This window comes from Heloderma suspectum, chromosome 12, assembly GCF_057233095.1.
Source record: "Heloderma suspectum isolate Gila_16-S chromosome 12, 16-S_ref, whole genome shotgun sequence".
NCBI lineage: Eukaryota > Metazoa > Chordata > Lepidosauria > Squamata > Helodermatidae > Heloderma > Heloderma suspectum.
In genome coordinates, this window is record NC_139469.1 from 26,546,856 (window position 1) to 26,567,865 (window position 21,010).

Here is a 21,010-nt window from a genome sequence, read left to right on the forward strand (position 1 = left end):
TAAGATGGTCCCAAGCTTCAGATAAGGTGGTCCCAAGGCTTTTCAAGGCTCACCTTCGATTGAGTCTCTAATCTGGATGTAACCAGAGTGTACATAACCGAACACATAGATTAGCTTTCAGGCTCTATTCACATGACAATTTTGATGTGGCACCTCGAACACTTACACATTGTTTTCCATAGAAAGCATGTGCCAAGAGCTGCAGTTCACTGTTTTGCCGATGGCGTTGATTGGTTCTCTGCCATATGGCATGCCTGTACGATTGCTGGCCATGTGGGGACCTTCATAAGAAAAGGTCATCGTGTGAAAGTGAGAGCTACAAAGCCACGTTCTGTGGTCACCACCTTTCCCCTCTGATCACTTTCAGCCCTACTTCAGGCATTCTGGAGGGGGATGGAAGGAAGCTGGAGGGGCTTTGGATAGCTCGCATCCTGGCCTCTCTGGTCTCCTCCCCTCCCTGCCCACCGAAATGACTCCTTTCCCCCTCTCTGAGGTCACTTTTCCGATCTCGGAGGCCAGCCGGTGTGGTTCTTTCCATGCCAACTGCGAGGAGCAGCAGGGGGTTGGATCTCCGAATCCCCTTTCCGAGGTCGGAGCTATTTCTCTGACCTCGGAGGGGGGATTCCCCAGTATCCTATGGCCCCTCAGACAATGTCTAGAGGCCACAGGATTGCTCCCTACACTTTGAAAAACCCTTTGCCTGCTCATCCCGGTCTAAGCAAACTCATATCTGCTTTAAACATAAAACAGTTTGCATTGACTTCTCACACTGGTAGCTGACACGCACTAGTAATTAGTATTACACTGTACTCCATCACTGACCTGCAATTATATTAGGGATGGCGGAGAATCCTGCCACGGACCCCAGTGAGGCTGGATTCTTAAGAATCCACACCCCGGAGTCTGTGGCGGAACGGAGCAATCCTCCCCGCCACCCCACGAAGCCTGCACGGACCGGATCCTACCTGCCTCTGGTGGGTCCGGATCCAGCTGCTGCTGTCCTCCATCCGGTGTGTGGCCGCGAATGGCATCATGCATAACAGACGCAATTTGCGTCCTTGCGGGTAGCCGTGATAGGCTACGTAAATATTTACGTAGCCTATCACAGATACCCGCAGGGACGCAAATGGCATCAGCTACGCCATTTGCGTCCCCGCTTTAGCTGTAATAGGCTACATATTCCATAGGATTCCGGGGGGGGGGGGAAGAAGGGATCGCCTCCCCCCCGGCGGACCCCTGGCGGACCCAGGTAAGTGGCATTTCATACACCCCTAAATTATATTTACAAGATGGTGGAGAGCCACCCATCTATTGGAGATGCCCAAGCTCTGCATTTCCTGCATTGAGCACCAGAGTGGACTAGATGACCTACAAGCCCCCCTCAAACCTTATGATTCTATGTGACAATCAGTGGAGGCTGGTGGCTCTGATGTCAATGGGGTGGTGAATCTGCTCCAGGTTTCACTCAGAACTCTAAAGGAGCTATCTAAGGGGCAAAGCTATCCAGGAGTTCTGACTGGTTCTGACTGAAACCCGGAGCAGATTTACTGCCTCACTGACATTGGAGCTACCAGCCTCCACTGCAATATTTGAGAGTTTGCTGTTTTTAGGGCAGGTGTAGACAACCTAGCGTCCCCCAGATGTTGTGGACTACAATGTCCATAATCCCCAACTACTGGCCATGCTGACAAGGCTGATGGGCATTGTAGTCCAAAACATCCAGAGGACACCAAATTGTCCCTGTTTTTAGGGCATCTGATTCCTGATAATTCATAAAAAACAAACAACCCTACAGCCATTCTAAAGCACTAAAATGTCAAATGTTGAGGTCAGAGATGTTGCAGTGCTAGTCTTAATAGTGAAAATCTAGGGCTGCAGCCAGGGGAGTATGTCCTGTGTCCCAAAATATTTAAATCCCCTGCTCAGGAGGAATGAAGGGTAAGTAAATGCGCTAACTTTGCAGAACTCATTCTGCTTCCAAAGATCCAAGTATTCAAGAATCCTGGCATGGAGGGAAAACCATACCTTCGGTTTTGTACCGAACTTACCCCATTGACGCTGTAACCAGAATCTCCATAAAGCAGGAGTGGCAAAACACGGTCATGTTTAGCATAATGGAAATGTTCAGGAAACTCTTGCTTTTTGTACACCTTTAGATGAGGGTGGGCATTTTTCAAGGCCTGGTAGATTTCTTCTTCTTTTCCCGGTTTGGGGAGTATCATGCCAAAGCCACCATAGTCTACAATGTCAAACTTCACCAAATCCCTGAATTTAATATACTTGGCCAATACGATCTCTTCAACGGCCGGTGTCTTTTTGACCGTGGTCATGCCATGATCGGATGTAATGATGACGTTGAGGGTATCTTTCAAGCCATGTTTTTCAATCGCTTCTACCAGGTAGCCAAAGGTTCGGTCAACTTGTTGGATCATTTTTCTCCTGGGTTCAGTCTCCGGGCCGTACCTGTGCCCTGTATTGTCAGGCTCACCATAATAGAGGGTGACGAAATCAAAGTCTTCTTTGGTGAACCAATCCATGACAATGTCAATGTTCTCTCTCCATTCTGTCTCATTGCTGTCGGGGTGAGTGAAGGACTCAACCAAGCTTCTGTGGACTACCTGGCCACTGTAATTGGCTCCTCCTCCTGGATAGTGGAAGGAGGCTGTTTTTTTCCCCTGGTGGAAAAAGTGAGATTAAAAAAGGAGAGGTAATGGCAGTGGTGCAGTGGTAAATTTCGAACAGCACGAGCTCATCATGACAGTAGCCATGAGAATCTCTAGTCACGCCCCCAGAATACATACATACACACACACACACACACACACATATATACATACATACATACATATATATATATATATATATATATATATATGTCAGGAGCGCCCTAGCAGCCTCTTTCAGTACACTACAATAGCAAACTCAAGACACAGACGAAAGAATTCTTTTCAAGGCTTTAATCCTTTTGCAATTTAATGACTCTTTCAGATGCTAATCACCAGCGACTAAGCAATGAACAGCAGAGTGGCCTATGCTCTGAGTAGGCAGTTGATCCCCATTTGAAGGAGAGTCACTTGAAGACCCTGAACTAATGGGCTAGGGAGAGATCCTCCCTCTTTCCCTTGGGTCCACGGGAGGCGGCCGTTGCTTGCGCGCCAAACGGGCGCTACGCCTCCTTTCCATGCCCTCCATCGCTCATTGCTCCCTGCGTCTGCGTCGAGCATCTAGCAAGCCCCCCTCCCGCACTCTCTCACTGCTAGGATCACTATCTATCTTAGGAATGCTGTCAGGAGGAGTCTGTGCCAGCTGCTGTGCCTGTGAGGGATGAGCTGGCTCCTCTCCTGCAGATTGTTGATCCTCCTCAGAATCAGAACTGCTCTGGGGTTCTATAGGCTCAGTTTCCACCCTGATATCATTCATATATCCTGAATGATATTCATATATATCATTCATATATCCGGGCCAGGTTACCTGAAGGATCGCCTCCTCCCATATGTGCCTGCCCGGACCTTAAGGTCATCATCAGCGGCCCTTCTCCGTGAGCCCCTGCCAAAGGAAGTGAGGCGGGTGGCTACTAGGAGGAGGGCTTTTTCTGTTGTGGCACCCCGGCTCTGGAATTAGCTCCCTAGTGAGGTTCGCCTGGCGCCTACATTGTACTCCTTTCGGCGCCAGGTGAAGACCTTTTTATTTTCCCAGGCATTTTAGCTTTCTAAATTTTTATCTTTGCTGTTTTAAATCTGTATTTTAAACTCCTGTACTGCTGCTAGGTTTTATTGTGGTTGTATTGTTATATTGTGGTTTTAATGTTCTATATATTTTAAATTGTTTTATTGTGTGTTGTTTGGTTTTAGTTTTTGTGAACCGCCCAGAGAGCTTCGGCTATTGGGCGGTATAGAAATGAAATAAATTATATATATATATATATATATATATATATATATATATATATATATATATACACACACACACATACATACATACATACATACATACACCATGGTGGCTTAGTGGTTAAGATGCTGAACTGCAGACTGGAAGGTCTGCAGGACTGCAGTTTGAGCCCTGAGTGCCGCGTGATGGAGTGACCTCCCGTCTTCAGTCCCAGCTCCTGCCAACGCAGCAGTTCAAAAGCAAGAAATTGCAAGTAGATACATAGGTGCCGCCTCGGCGGGAACGGTAACAGCGTTCCGTGCACCTCGGTGTTCAGTCATGCCGGCCACGTGACCACGGAAGCGTCTTCGGACAGCGCTGGCTCTTCGGCTTAGAAACGGGGATGAGCACCGCACCCTAGAGTCGGACACGACTGGCTGGGGACACCTTTACCTTCATATATATATATATATATATATATATATATATATATTCCACATATATCCTGTGGAATTCCCTGCCTTTGATGGTCAGGCAGGCACCAATGCTGTGTTCCTTCTGCCGCCTCCTGAAGACATTGTTATTTTGAGAGGCCTTCTTTGCATGACCAGCTGTGATTTATTAAATTCGACCTGATTGGGATTTGTCTTTAAAGAAAATGTTGTAACTGTTTTAACCTGGTGTTGTTATTTTTTAAATCTTTGTCGTTCATCGCTCCAAAATCTTCTGATGTGGAGTGGTACGGGGGGAGGGAGAGAGAGTGATGCTAATTCGAATGACACACGGAACAGGAATTTTAAGAAGCTCATGCAGCTAAAGGTTAACCGGGTGTAAGTGGTGTTGTGTATTTCCTGCAACACACACACAGACACGGACCTTGTTCGCACAGTAAGAATATTCTGTTAACTGGTGGTGTAGCAGAGCGGGAATGAAGGGGAGTACAGCCCTGGAGCTTTTTTCAGTGCAAGAACTGCTGCATCAGCTGTAACTGACCAACGCTACTTTCTCTGATGATGAGGTGATAACAAGGCTTTCAAGTTGTACTGTTTGTGGCAGATTAGCATGGAGGAAGTCAGAGAATGAGGAAAATAAGCAGAGGATGGATTGGTGGGGGCTGGTGACTCTGATGTTAGTGGGACATCCCAAAATGCTTTGGATAGCTCCTTTAGAGTTCTGACTGGTTCTGACAGAAACCCAGAGCGGATTCACCACCCCACTGACATCAGAGCCACCAGCCTTCACTGGGCTGCCTACATCTTTCCCTTTTCGTTGAGGTTCCTACTTCATTCTAGCAGTTTAAATGCTGATACTGCTTTCTGGAAAGCTTTGCTAAAGGCTGAATTTCAGCTGGCTCAAGATCTTTTGTTAAAGCTCCCTGTGTTTTACAAGTTGAACCTATGCAGTCAAAGAAGGCACCATTGAGTTCAATGGAGTTGACTCCCTTGGTAACTAGGCAGATACAACTGCACTTTGACCCCATAAACTTAATTGTGAGGATTTATTAGTGATTGATTGGTTTGTTCTGGACGTCTGGGTTTAATGATGGAGTTTTTTTTAACCAGAGAGTTAGCTCCTTTAAGGATAAGTAATAGAAAACAGGATATAAATCAGGGGTGTTGAACCTCTTTTAGCCTGTTGAACCTCTTTTAGCCTGTACCTGGTGGGGATGGTGCAGGCGCCTGTCTTGGTCCAGGATTCTGGCAGACCGCCCAAACCCATGGCTCCCGAGCCACTCTCACTGAGCCCCTGCCCCCACTGGAGACAAAAATCTGGCAGGAAAATTCCTCCCGTTCCTAATTCCAAGAAAACAATTTAATAACACTCTATGAAAATATAATTATGTAGAAACAAGAGGGTATTTACTGTTCTTGCCTCCCCATTTTATTAACATAATCAACTTTACTAGCAACCATAAAATTGCAATATTACCAGTTTTACTGGGAACATTATTTCCTGTTATTATGGTTCCTTCCTTTTATTGCGACTATCATAGTGATCCTTATTATTGCTGAAAAGTTTTGCACTGTGACAGCTGGTAGGTTTGTTGGGCTGACCCCCCCCCGCCCCGCGCCTCAAATCATATCTTTTGCGTACTCAAATTAAAGTGCTTTGTAACTTCAGCTGCTCCTGCGTTTCACTTTGAAGACTGTTTTCAATTTGACATGAGCTAGATTTAACCTTTAGCTGCATGAGCATTTAAAAATTCCCATTCCGTGTGTCATTCGAATTAGCATCACTCTTCTCCCTCCCCCACCCTGATGTAAGGGCAAAGAAACCGTAGCTACATTCAACATTGCTAAGAGAAGTTGCAGATGTAGTAGAACTAAAGAAGGAAGGAAGGAAGGAAGGAAGGAAGGAAAAGAAAGGAAGAAAGAAAGAAAGACTCAAGTGATATTGTTTGGCTGGGGTTTCATAAGACTGCTGCATCTCTTGACATTCTGTTCAGTCTTGGACTAAGTATCATAACGTACCTTTAGAGAAATACTTCAAAGTCTTTAAGGGCGCAATCCTATTCAGATAGGCGGCCACCTCTGAAGTTGGAGGCGACCACCTATCCAAAGCAGGGCAGGAGAAGCATGGAGGGGATTGTTCCGTCTGCACTTCTCCTGCCCTGCATTTTCGGCTAGACAGCAGGGTTGCGATTGCGACTAGACTAGGTTGCGACTAGACAGCCAATTGCGGCTGTCTAGCTGCAGGAGGGCAGAGCAGGGGAGGAGGCTACTGTGCGACACATTGGATGTGTCGTACAGGCATTTCTGCCTTCCCTGCCCCAGGATGCCCAGACATGCCCATTTTCGGCCACTCCATGCTCCTCTTGCGAGCGCAGAGGATAGGGCTGTTCTGAGGTTGGTTCCCGGAAAACCAGATATCCTATGGCCGTGTAGCCGCTGTCTAGCAGCCATAGGATTGCTCCCTCCATGATAGATCGATGCATCACAAAATAAACAAATAAACTACATTTATTACATTTAATCCTTGGATTGCCAAAGTAACATTTGTTGGCATCAAATTCCACTGCTCTGCACTGAATTAGACACATGCTGCCAGCTGCAAAGCAAGAGGTACAAGAGCTGTCAACCAACGAAGGAATGTTTTGTTGATTTATCATCTGCTTCCTAACTGATTAAGCAATTAATTTATCAACTAATGGCAAATATATCTGTATAATAAGAGAGTGTGACTGGGAATTTCTGGCAGCCAAACCCCAGGGGCCTGTTGGACTGATCTTTTCTGTGCTTGGGCACCACCACAGCAGAAAGTGAAAGAGCTACTCACTACAGCTACTGAGTCAGGTGACCTAGGGGCTAATGGGGTTTCACTTAGTCCTATAAAGCCTTTGTCTCTGGCCTGGTTCCTCAGCATGAACAAGGTGTCTTTTAGGTAATGGCAAAGCTATCATCAGATTATCCTTACCCATTTCTCTGCCTCTCCGTTTCCCTTTTTGTTGACCTTCCCTAAGCCTTGTCAGAGATCGCAGGCCCTAATAACGACCAATTACCTTTTCTTTTTATTCCTATATGACTCGGTTTTGGTAAAGGAAGGTGAGGTATGACGGAACTCCTTTTTTCTAATTTCACACAGCCAACAAGGGATTACCCACTGGCATAGAACTGAGAGGCAAGTGAACATACTGACCTGGTTTGCACGTAATGACAACTCATGGGTTGAACAACCCATGGGTTGTCATGAACAAGTGGGTGAGAATGGGTGCACTACCTCCCCCACGCCCACCACGTCTGCTTTCGAATAGTAACCTATGATTGGCTCGTTCGTAGGTTGTTACCGTGATGTCTGAGCCCAGGTGCTTTGGGTTGTTTGTAGGTTGGTTCACGATTAGTGCAAGTGCGAATTTGCACAAATCCTGCACAATTTTTTTTTTTAAATGGTCTGCAAGTTTGTGGAATCAGCGCAATGCAGAAAAAGCTGGTCCTCTGTGGAATCCACAGGTCAGATTAATAGAAATCTGAACTCATTTGCATCTGTTGTGGGTTTCTTTGATATCCGTGGTACCTCTCTAAGCAATGTTACACATGGACTGCGGGAGAAATTTGAAGGCCCTATACTTCTTGTCTTCCTTCCCCCCAGCACATAAAAATATAAGCTGAACCTGACTGGATCAGACCAAAGGTCCATTTCTTGTCCAATGTTGTGGACCAGCCCTATGCTTCATGGAAGCTTACAAGCATGTCACAAAGAAGACAGGCACGCTCTGTGGTTTGTCCCCAGAATCTGGAACTGAGAGGTAGACAGTCTTTCCACATGGAGGTTCCATGTAGCTAAAATAAATTGCAGCTCAGGACTGCAGTACCTGACAGACCGTCTCTCCCAACCTGAATGGACCCAGACACCACGATCAACATATGAGGCCTTCTTCTGAGTGCCACCTCCAAGGGAGCCTCCGAAGGTGGTAACAAGGAAGAGGGCCTTCTCAGTGGTGGCCCCCTGACTTGCTCCTCACTGAAGCCTGCCTGGCACCGACACTGTCTTTTTGGCACCAGGTTAAGACTGCTCTCTACTCCCAGGCATTTAATAGCCCCTGATTTAATGGCATTTAATGGGGCATTTCTGTCTGCTGTCTTGAACAGGTCTATTATTACAAAAATGCTTACTGCAACTGTTCTTAGCTGTTTAAATTGTTTTAAATTTTGTAATTTTTGTAAAAAAAATTTAGGGCACAATCCTATGCATACGTATTTAGACAGAGAAAAGGCCTACAACTCCCAGCATGCCCCAGCCAGCAACGCTGGCTGGAGCATGCTGGGGGTTGTAGGCCTTTTCTCTGTCTAAATATGTATAGGATTGTGCCCTTAGACTGTTTTTTTATCATGAAGCTATATTTTGTAATGTTGTTGTTGCATTTTTTTTATGAATTGCTGTAAACAGCCCAGAGAGCTGAGCTTCGGCTATGGAGTGGTATAGGAATGAAATAATAATAATAGATTATCTATATTTTTGGATCACACGACCCTAATCCAAAGGTCTCTGGGTGTTCTGATGTGCATACATATGACTTCTACTCAGCACAGATTTCATGTGATGCGCAGGGAGGCCATGTCAGATTTCAGTGCGGGGGGGGGGAGGGAAGATTCTCAGCAAAATTTAGAATAGGGATGGGCCACATGTGGCCCCCCCGTCCCCCAGTGTGGCCCCAGCTACCACCAGAAGGCTAGATTGTACTACAGTGAATTTGTTACGAGGGATTTGTATTACTGTGATAAATACTACAGAAATATTAAAGACCTAAAGCAAAATATTTTGGTTCACTTATTCTTCAGCAGCTCTGAAATGAATCTATCTATCTATCTATCTATCTATCTAATCTATCCATCTATTCATATTCTTTCTTTCTTTCTTTCTTTCTTTCTTTCTTTCTTTCTTTCATCAGTCTGCCCATACACACACCTTAGTCCGCATCTAGTACCTGGTTTTGAGCTGTAATCCAAAGTGGTAGAATTCCATTGTCCCACCACTCAGTCTTGTTCTGTGTTTCTTTGAAGCCATACTTTCTCAGAGTCTCTGTGTTGAACATCATATTATGGATGACCCCATGATCTTCAATCCAGCGGCCTAGAAAATTACAAACAAAAAATGATGAAAAGGTCCAAGGGGAAGGAGGCATTCTAGGATTTCTGTGACCATGGACACGCTGCTTGGCTCTTGGGCCTCTCTGCTCCCTTGCCAATACCCCAGTTTGGGTGTGACTTGAAGTGATGCAGCATGAAGAAAAGTATACTCTTTGGATGGTATATTGCAAAAAGCAGTGTACTTTAAGAGCATTTCTTCTGGCTACTTTTTTGTTCCATATAATAACTGCTAGAGCTGTGTAGGGATGTACAGATATTGTAAATTCCATTCTATCTGTGTTTTGTGCATTGTCAGGTGCCTTTTGTTCCATCGTCCACTCATTGGCAGAATCGGATTTTCCCCAATTTTCTGAATTTGCACAAATTTGCCCTTGTGAAAATCAGCAAATCCTCCCCAAAATGTGCATTTTCATATTTTAGCCTATGGGGTAAATGCACATTTTCAGCCAGTGTATTTTATTTTACATATTTTTTGGTGACTGAAGTCGCATAAAACTCCGGAAAGTTAAAAACAAAGAAAAAAGAAAATGGTCAGCAAGTCTGCAGAATCTGTGCAACTCGGGAAAAGCCGGTCCACTGCAGAATCCATGGGGTGGATTCATAGAAATCCGAACTCATTTGATTCTGTTGCTGATGTCTCCAACATCTCTACAGTTCTGTAATCAAGAGAAACCAAATAATAGCCTTAAAAAAAGGCAGCAGCAAAGGCATTTGTGGCTTTGACGTGCATGCTTACTACATTTGCCCATTTATTGTTTGAAATAATGCTGCATAGAAGCCATGTGCTTTCTAGAAATGTAGATGCTTGTGACGAGTAATTGTTTGTGGTCTGTGGTCACATTGAGAGGGTGCATTCAATTGCCTCCCCCAATTTGAGCTCCTGGTGACTACTGGGGCCAGTCTACCAGCCTCTTTCGGCTGCCTTCAAACTCAGGGGATGTGGCCATGTAAGTCAACTAATCTAAATAAGGACTGGAAACCATTTCCACTTTTGTTCTGTATATAGCAGGGATGGGCAATTTCGTTGGATCCTAAACCCTGGAAAAAACCTGTGAGCTGCACTTTACAGGGCACCTCCTCTACGCACTCCACGGGGAGCCAGAAAAAACTGTTACTGTGCACTAAAACAGTCAACCTTAGCTAGAGAACAAGTGGCATTTGATCCTCTAAGCAGTCTGTAGTGCTAAAACTACACTACGGGGACTGCAGGGTCGCATGTGACTTGCAGGCCACGTGTTGCTCATGTCCCCACAGGCCGTGCTATGAAGCACCACTGTTTCTTTTCTTTCTTTCTTTCTTTCTTTCTTTCTTTCTTTCTTTCTTTCTTTCAGAAGTCCTACTATAGTCAATGGGTCTTACTCCCAGGAAAGTGTGGAGAGGTCTTCAGAAATCAATTCTCTGTGATGGAGATTATCTCGAGGTTACTGCTTACTTTAAAGAATGTGAACTACTCAAGCCAGGCAATTCTGTAGGTAGATGAAATGAGAGATGTGGTGTAGGAGATCGGCAATTTAGGAAAGAATAGGAGAAAAGTCCCTTTAAATATGTTCAAAAAGTCCCTTTAAATATGTTCAAAAAGTCCCTTTAAATATGTTCAAATAGGGGATGTTCCTTTAAATATGTTAAAAAAGGAGACAAGTCCCTTTAAATATGTTCAAGACATGGCATTCACGTACTTGGGGTTGGTTTCCCCCCCCCCCTTCAGTAGCTCTCTGCACTGAATTGCAAAGTAGAATTATATTATTTCAGCCAAACCTCAAGCACCAGCTTCCTTTCGAAAGCTGATAGTTAAAATGGATTCCTGCTCCTTTAAGCACCAGAGTTTCTAGCACCTCCACAAAAGAGCTGGATCATGCCTCTAATTTGGAGTTGTGAAATAATTTCCCCTCAGGCAGCTGGGCTACTGATCTTTGATTTCCCCCCTTTCTTCAATACTATGCTGCTTGGCTCACTTTCTTGAGTGATCTGAACCCATCTGTTGCCATCTTGGATACAGAGCAACTTTTGATGTTGGGCCAATATGTGTGAGCCAAAAAGACAGGAAGACTCCACCATTTCACCCCTCCACACTTTATTGGCACACGCTGTACAGCATCCTAGAATTAATTTGTAGCAAAGATAATCCTTTTTTCCAATCACATTCAGATACTAATGAAATCATTATCTGAGTAATGTATTTACTTTATGGGAAGTTGCTCTTAATGAGGAATATTAATTAAAAATTGTTGGATGGTTTGTAAGCATATAAGCGTATCTGCCTGTCTCTTTTAATTAATTCCCAGTAAATAGTGAGTGCATATAAACACGTAATTGCATTACAGATTTTTAGAACTTGTTGAACATAGTCAGCCTTAAAAAAATATATATCTCTGTGTTTCTGAGCATGAAATCCCAAGGAAAACCCAGCAAATGGTCTTCCATATTGTACAAATGCAGGGGTGTCACACCTGTGGCCCATGGGCCAAATTTAGCCCTCTGAGCTTTCTCAAAGGGCCACATCCTATTGCCTTGGCCCCACCCCCTTTCCTCTGACTGCCAATCATTTCTGGTTTCCTAGCTTTTGTGCATTTTCCCCTCCATTCTAGAAGGTTGAAATACCTCCGCTGAGACTTAGTGGCAGTAAGAGTTTCAAGCTAAAATATGTGGGTATTGTTGGTGTTCTGACCCTGTTCCTTTTGCCTACAGCCCCATTCGTACTGTGTACAGTTCTGGTCACCACACCTAAAAAAAAAAAGACTCATAGAGCTGGAAAAAGGGCAGAAAAGGGCAACTAAAATGATCAAGGGGCTGGAGCATCTCCCCTATGAGGGAAGGTTGCAGCAGCTGGGGTTATTTTGCTTGGAAAAAAGGAGGGTAAGGGGAGACATGACAGAGGCGTACAAAATTATGCATGGTGTGGAGAATGTGGATAGGGAGACATTTTTCTCCCTCTCTCAAAATACTAGAACTCGGGGTCATCCTAGGGATGTATGGATTCCCCACCATCCATTCCAATGGGGAATCCGCGGGGGGGGGAGGTGATCCGTTCCCCCCCCTGGAATCCTCACAGAGAGGCTCTGCTTTGCAAGGATTCCGCAGAGCCGAAGGCGGCCCTGCCATCCGTATGCCCAGGATTCCCCCGTTTTTTTTGGCTCCCCGAACTTATGTAAATAATACCTTATGTACCACCGAAAAATCCTTTTCGTGTGCCTGCCGCCGGTCTCTGTAAGAGTAAGGCCTTTCGTGGGGATTCCCTATGTAACGTCCGGTCACCTGACCTCACCGGACCTGACTTGACCTCACCGGACCTCACCTCACCTGACCTCACCTCGCTTGACCTCACCGAACTTCACCTCACCTCACCGGACCTGACCTGACCTCACTTCCATAGACAATAAACAGAAAAGATGGATGATTTCCGTGGACTTCGCGACTCAGCCCCAGTGAAAGAAAACCTTGGGAAAATGCCTCGTAAAAAGGGTAAAGCTGTTCGCGTTCTTCTTCCTCCATTTCCGATTTATGGATTTATTTTCGTGATTATTTTCTTAAAATCTGCTGTTCGGCAGACAAAATAAAAAAGGGTCCGCGTGAGCTCCGATCCGGGTCGACCGGGCCGCCACGTTCCGAGGAGGATTCCGCTGACTAGATTTGTCAGAATTCGATCCCATTTAAAATTCGGGCGGAATTCTCTGACATCCTATGCAGCTGATTGGTGGGAGATTCAGGACAGATCAAAGGATGGACTTCTGCACACAGTGCAGAGCTAAATTATAGAATTCACTACCGCAGGATGTAGTGATGGCCATCTGGTGGCCACGCCCCTTTCTCCCAGCCACCAATCATTTGGTGCATTCCCAGATTTGGTGCATTGCCCATTCTAAAAGTTTGAAATGCTTCTCCTATGGCTTAGTGGCAGTACGAGCTTTAATATGCTGGCATGGGGGGGTTGGCTCCACCCCTTTTGCATTTGGCCCTGCCCACCAGTGCAATGCACCCCCTGAGAGCTTCTCCAAAATGGGATTTGGCCCTAGGGCTGAAAGAGACCCCCCTATCCTGGAAATACAGGATACCATCAAACAAAGGTTTGTCCCCTGACAGCTCTTCAAATAGAGGACTACCTTTGGTAGAGTAGGACACATGACCACCCTAGGCATGCTTCAGAGTCCTGGGCTTTCAGATGAGTGAAAGAGACCAGTAAGATATGGGCAACATTGTCAAGGCTTCGAAGAGCAGAAAAAGATGAAACCTGAATGAGATGAGTTGGAAGGAAGTGGGCAAGTCTGCGACCTGCCTTGGCAGATGCAATGGAAGAGAGACGTGATAGTTCAGAGCCACTGTGGGCAGAGGGCATTGCCCACAATTAAAAGCTGAGCCATAGAATCTTTTGTAAAAAGACCCAGTTTAGAGTATTCTGCTGAATTAAAAATGATGATGTACCAGAGCATGAGTCAGAACATCTGGCAGGGAAGAGAGAAAACAACAGTGTTGGTCTTAAGAACAAAGTTCTACATGACAGATATTGAAGCTGACCCTATAGTCATGTCCTGAAAGGGAAGTCATGCAAAAATGCGTGACTTTGGTCAACGGAACAGCATGAGCAATGGAGCTCGATGCTTGCAAGCTTTGATTCTTGTCTTAAATCCTTTGATCTGCACTCAGGGCCGGCTCAGTCACTGAGGCAAGTGAGGCAACTGGTTAGGGGGCCTACGTTCCAGAGGTACCTCCACTTTTGGAGGAGGAGCACAGGAATAGCTTAGTAGGTGATAAGTTACATGATGTCCCCGGTGTTCTAAGGCAGGCATGGGCAGACTTCAGGCTTGCAGGATCTAATTTATTCATTTAGGGTGCAGTCCTATGCATGTTTAGTCTGAAAAAAGTCCCAAACTAGCTGGGGAATGCTGGGAGTTGTAGGTCTTTTTTTCAGTCTAAACATGCATAAGATTGCACCCTAAATTAATTTGTACTCCACCTTTCTACAAGGAAATGGCACTCTAACGACAATATGAGACAACATTTAAAATAAACAACACATATAATTAAAACAATAATAAATCAAATACATTAAAAACACCATTAAAAATAAACCCACCACAACAATAAGAAAATAAAAACAGCACCCAACCCATCAGACTAGCTTACAATACATGTCAAAAACCTGCCTGAATAAAAATGTCTTTGCCTGTCGGTGGAAGGACAGCAGAGAAGGAACCAGCTTGGCTTCCCTTGGCATGGAGTTCCAGAGCCTGGAAGCAGCCATTGAGAAGGCCCTGAAAGGATCTACTTTGATTTTTATTAGCATCTGAAGGTCCATCAACTGGATCCAGGTGCAAAAAGGTGATGGTGAAAGAGATGAAGAAGAATGCAAAATGGTTATGACCTGCATATACAAACACAAATCTATATCTGAGTTACTACAGACCAGGGACCCTAAGAGTCTAACTGAGAGAAATAAAAAGAGAACAGTGGGAGGAAGTGACAAATAGTGATGTTGGAGAAATCTGCAATGGAACAAAATGAGTTTGGATTTTCATGAATCCGACCAGTGGGATTCAGCAGTAGAGTGGCTTTTCCCCTGTTGGGCAGATTCTGCGACTTTCGGACTGTTTTTCTAAGCTTTGGGAATTTTGTGCAAATTTTGTCAGACAAAAAGACACAGACTTTTTTTTTCAAAACTGGTGAAAGTGTGCATTCCCCCCATAGGCTAAAGCGTGAAAATGTGCATTTGGGGGGCATTTGTGCATTTTTGCAGGAGCGAATTTGCGCAAATTCAGAAATGAAAAAAAAATCCAATAAGTTGCCACCCTAGCCCCGCCCCCCAGCTTGAGATCATGGGGTTTTCTTTGGTGTGGTGCCACCGAATTTCAGCAGCAAAATCAGTGGCATGGTGGTAGCAATTTCATTGGTGGCGGGGAGAACTTAAGCCCCTATGGATCCTGGGGTGTGTTTGGAAATTGGCCCCTGGACTCATCAAAATTTCCTTGCCTTAAGCTTAAGGTATTACTCTTCCTTTGTGCATCCACTATTATCCTTCCACCTGCTCCTCCTTTGTCTCATCCAGTGGTGCTTCTTCTCCTATCTCATTCTTCCACTCGCTGTGGGCATAGTCTGTTATGTTTCATAATCTGCACTCTCCTTCTAGGTTTTTCTAATGATGTCAGAGAATTCTGCCACGGATCTCGGTGAGGCCGAATGCCAGTGCATTCGCCCCCCCGAAACCCGTGGCGGAACGAAGCCCCCGCCGCCCAACCCATGAAAGGTGCGCAAAACGGAGCACTTACCTGCTGCCATCCGCGCTGACTTGCGAATGGCGGCCACGTCTGCGGCCGCCATTCGCTTCCTCATCATAGCCATGATAAGCTATGTAAATAATTACGTAGCCTATCACGGCTAACGCAGGGACGCCATTTCCTTTTTCTTTTTCACCGTAATAGCCAACATAAATATTTACGTAGGCTAAAACAGTGAAAAAAAGGGAACGCAAATGGCGGCCGCTGTAGCCGCCGCCATTTGCGTCCGTTGTTGTTTTTTTTGCTTGCCGTGATAGGCTACGTACATATTTACGATGCCTATCACGGCAAAATACAGGGACACAAATGGCGGCGGCTACAGCAGCCGCCATTTGCATCCCTGCAGGCTGCCCAACAGCCAGATATCCGGCTGTGGGCAGCCCCGGCCAGCGGCTCTGAGGAATCTCTGCGGAGCGGAGCTGGCTGGACAGAATTTTGGGGGGAGGGACGGAGCGCCTCCCCCCCCATGAATGTCACCCTTCGAAAATGTAAGTGACTTCCGTACATCCCTAGGTTTTTCACCATAAACCTTTTCTTCAATCCATCTAACACAAACCCTTTATGCTTCAGACTCTGAAATCTACTACTGTGCACCGGACCTTAAGTCAGGAGATTTTGCCAAGAGATTCTGGCTCATTATCCTGGTTAATTGATGCCTCCCTCTAGTTTCTCAGTGCCCCATCTTGGCTCCATTCCTGTTGGCACTCACCACCTGAATTCACTAGTGGAGTGAATAATAATACAGAATAGACTAGTACGGTCCCAGTGTGGATGAGATCACACTTTGTAACATGCTTAGCGTAACAGTTAATCCAGCCCCTTAGTCAAAAGTTACTAACATTCAAAGCCCTAAACGGCTTGGTGTATTGTGCTTGCTTAAGTTCATTATTGGTGCAATTCCCATGCTAGTAAGCCTCCGAGCATGTGCAGATGAGTCAAAAGGCCGATAACAGCCTTCTCAGCACATTCCTTACTAACGAGTAGAAAGCCTTGTCAGGCTGTGCCTGAGAAGTGAAGCTCTGTGTTTATGCTGAGCTGCAGGTGGCTGTGCTGAGAACCTGGTGTGGTTAGTCCATGCTGAGAATGAACGCGAGGGGCACTTGCTAGCGTTGTGCTGCCTCATGGCTAACATGTATAAAACCCATTTGACCCAATGGCTCATGGTTCAGAGAAGCTGTCTGATCCAACCACTGGGTATGCCTGTGTGCTGTAAGTTACCCAATACAGTCTCCTTGTAAATAAACTTTTGAATCTGATTTATCACTATCTTGGCACCTCTAACCTAAGAGTTCAACGCCCACTGCAGGGACAACACACTTGGGGCCAGGCTACCCAAAGGACTGTCTCCTCTGACATGCACCTGCCTGGACCCTAAGAGCAGCTTCAAAGGTCCTTCTCGGGGAGCCGCTGCCAAAGGAAGTGAGGTGGGTGGCTTAGTAAGAAGAGGGCCTTTTCTGCTGTGGCACCCTTGGTGTGGAATGTGTTTCCCAGAGAGGTTCGCCTGGTGCCTATATTGTGCTCGTTTCAGAGCCAGGTGAAGACCTTTTTATTTTTCCAGGCATTTTTTTAGTTTGTTTTACTTTTGGTTTTGTATTTTAAAGTTTTGCACGGCTTCTAGCTTTTAGCTTCTGTTTGGTTATTATTTTTACTTTTATATTGTAGTTTTAAAAAAAATTATTCTGTATTTTATTGTCTTCTATTTTATGGCTTTAATTGGTGTCAGCTGCCCAAAGAGCTTCAGCAATTGGGTGATATAAAAAAGTAATACATAAATAAATACTCTTTATTACTAAGTAGGAATAGCCTGAAGATACAATAGAGAATAAACTGGTATGGATGGCACACTCTCCATTATTTCACATATGAAATCAGTCAGGCTTGTGTCTAACACCCCTGTCATGAAAAACAAGGACCAGTGTGCCTGAGGACACCCTTACCCCCAATTACCACACATTGCCAAAGGCTCTGCTTTAGCTGTCATGTGCTATATCCATCTACTTTTCAATAGCCAAGTCGTCCATGGATTGAAAAGCCAAGATAGTGTTAAAGACATACTAGAAAAACATAGAAGACACAACAATAATCAGCCTACAAAGATGTTATCAACACCTCGAAATACACCTCAGCAGTTGTGGTGTTGTGTGAAACAGCAGGCTGGGTGGTGCCTAGTATTTTAGTGTTCACATGCATGGATTTAGGTGTGCATGCACTGGGGAGAAGATACATCACAGACGAATAGCCCTGCTGGATCAGAACACGGGCCTATCTAGTCAACCATCCTGTTTCCCACAGTTAGGGTGTCAAGGGTAGGTATGGTCAGGCACCTGCCAAGGGCCCTCACCCCAGCAGGGTCCATTGACAAGAGCCCCCTGGAGTTGCTCCTCCTCTTCACCATGGCAACCAGATTGTTCACCTGCCTCTCACTCTGGCCCAGACTACCAGGGACTCCTTCTCACTACCAGAGAACTCTGGTAGTGAGGAGGAGCAGCAATATTATTTATTACATTTATTTATTACATTTATATCCTGCCTTTTTTCCTCCTTAAGGTACCCAAGGTTGTGTGCATAATCCTCCTTCTCCTCCTCACTACTTTATCCTCACAACAACAACCCTGTGAGTTGGGTTGGGCTGAGAGTCAGTGACTGGCCCAAAGTCACCCAGTGAGCTTCCACGGCCGAGTGGGGACTAGAACCTGGATCTCCCAGCTCCCAGTCCAACACTCTCGCCACTACACCACACTGGCTCTCGCCTCCTTGCTGTTGCCTCCTTGCTCCCTGACTCTCTGCCTGTCAAGCAAGGAACTGGTAGTGATGATGAGCAAGAGCAGCTGGGGACAAGGGTGGTGATAAGGTAGACTCAGTGAAGGTGAGGGAGAAGATGCCCATGGAGGGTGTCTTTCCCAAGGGCCTTCAAAAAACTGGTGCTCTGCTCACAGTGGCCAACCAGAAGACTTGCACCTTCCCTCAGAAATGTAACCCAGAGAGACCCCGGAGAAAGAGCTGAACCCTGAAAAAAGATAATTCCAGTAAGTCATGCTAAACCAGGGGTGGGGAACCTTTGGCCCATGGGTCAATGCAGACCTCTCCAAACCCAGATATCTAGACCCTGCTGAAGCCCTACTATCTCTCCCCGGGCCATGCCCTATTTTCTCGGGCCCCATTTTCTCAGGCTCTTTTACAGACTCTGCCCTAATTATTGATATCCTTTACTCCATCCTGTGGTGTCCACCAACTACAAAGTTGATAGAGGGAACCTTGCGCAACTTGGGAAAGGAGACATTTCTTTTTTCTCCGAACCAAGGCAAGAGTCACATCCATAATTCTGTCCACTTTTGGCTCTGGCTGCACCCATTACTGGAATGTGGAACCAGACAAGTCTCGACTGAAGTAATGCTGACTTTGACAGGAAAAAGGGTTTCCCCATCCCTGAATGAAACATTTTAAGAAGGCACAACCTCCCAAACAAGAACTAAATAAACTAGGGGCATAATAGGAATAGGGATTTACCAGGAATGGAAACCAGAAAATAGGGACTGTCCCCTGGTAAACAGGGACAGCCAAAAGATTATGGGATGGGTGTATGGCTTACCCGTGATGGTTGTGAAATGGGAAGGCGAAGTCATGGTCACAAAGGGAGGAGTTATGTATTTTGCTTTCACTCCTTCCTTGACTAAGTTGTCCATGTTTGGTGTTTCTACATCCTGGTCATAATCCCACCGGAATCCATCAAAGGAGATCAAGAGGAGTTTGTGGCCATTTCCTTTTCTCTCATTCTGGATAACTGGATTGCACGCAACTGCAGCCAGGAGGATGAAATGGAGAGCGAGTGTGTTTTGCATCTTCATGTTGAGCTGCCAGGCAGTTGAAAGAGAATGTTTTTACTCCTAGCCCTCTGCTTTTCTACTCTCCGGTGTATTTTAATCTAGAAGAGCAAAGCTCAACAGAGATAAGATTATTCCTAGCTGCGTCGCCATCTTCTTGATATCGCCAGTTTTTATGGAATGAAACAGGCCAAATGTTAATAACATTATAAATATATATATCTATATATATCTATATATATCTATCTTTTGAGATCTCTTAGTTCAGGGGAATGAGAGCATAAAAAGCAAGGTAAGGCAAATAAATTATTCGTTGATGGATGAACACAAGGGATGAAGTATTTAAGTGATAAACCGGTTAGATGAAAAAAGACCTTTTGATGAACTGGAAAGGTGGCTTTGATTAATTAGGCAGACCATTAAAACTGTATTTTTTTAAAATACAAGGACATATAAAAACTGCAGATGTCAAGGACCACCTTAGACAAAAACACCAAAGAGTCTTGTGGCTCATTAAGACTAACAAATTTATTATGGTGTAATAAGTTTTTGTGGACCGCAGTCCACTTCATCAGATGCATGGAAAGTTGTCCTGAGTTTCAGGTAGGATGGAGGAGAATTTGGGGAGGGGGGTTCACATTTTAATGTGAACCTATCAAATTCACATTTCCCAATCCAATAAACGAATTGAAGTGCAGTTATCTGTTGGTATTTGCATTTCTCTGAAAGCTGTGATGCAGTTCTCCAGTCAAGAAATGCAGACAAAAATGCATATACTGGGTGTGTGTGTGTGCACAAGAATGCATATATTAGTGAAAAGAACACACCAAAATGAATTGTTTGCACAAAATGCATATATTCGGCAAAATTGTGTATATTAGGAGAAATGCACACAAAAACGCTTCTGAATTTTCATGCAGACTTAATCCACCCTGCAAACTGATGTGGAAATGGGATGGAAGTTTGGAAAAATGAGGAACTGATGGATTAATCCAGTGCTAGTTACAGGTATATATGCACATAGTCGTGTGTCTCTGGGATTGTAAAGGGAGAGGGATACTTTTTCTAAAATGATGCTAGCTGCTATAACACAGATATGCATCTTCTAAAAACAAAGAAAGTGGGCTTTTTGCTTTAGAGCAATTTTTTTTTTATCCAAATGTCACTTCGTGTAAATGTTATTGATGAAGTCCTATACTCACTTACCTGGGAGGAAGTGCCATTGAAGTCAGTGGGGATTGCTTCTGAGTAAACATGTTTAGGATTGCACTGTAAGTCATTAAGGACACAATCCTATTCATGTTTAGACAGAAAAAATTCCTACCATTTCCAGCATTCCCCAGCCAGCCACTTAATTGCATAACAGCCCTAATAAGCAAGAAATAAGAGACAGGGTTTTCTTCGGAAGGATAGCTGGATTAGATAAGTAGTCCAAACTTGCTATGGAGGAGGACTTCTGCCTGATGAG

At 45.0% G+C, this 21,010-nt stretch overlaps 1 protein-coding gene across 1 annotated transcript in view; it reads right to left on the bottom strand.

Annotated features, from left to right (window-relative positions):
- The window catches only part of LOC146336747 (ectonucleotide pyrophosphatase/phosphodiesterase family member 7-like), a 39,818-nt gene extending 20,204 nt beyond the window's left edge, over positions 1-19,614 (bottom strand). The window contains exons 1-3 of the mRNA XM_084819217.1: positions 19,311-19,614; positions 9,293-9,438; positions 2,049-2,675 (exon numbers count right to left, since the gene is read on the bottom strand). Coding sequence (XP_084675343.1) covers positions 2,049-2,675; positions 9,293-9,438; positions 19,311-19,566 — 1,029 coding nt within the window. The 5' untranslated portion in view covers positions 19,567-19,614. The remainder of the gene's footprint in view (positions 1-2,048; positions 2,676-9,292; positions 9,439-19,310) is intronic.
- Between the last annotated feature and the right edge of the window lie 1,396 nt (positions 19,615-21,010).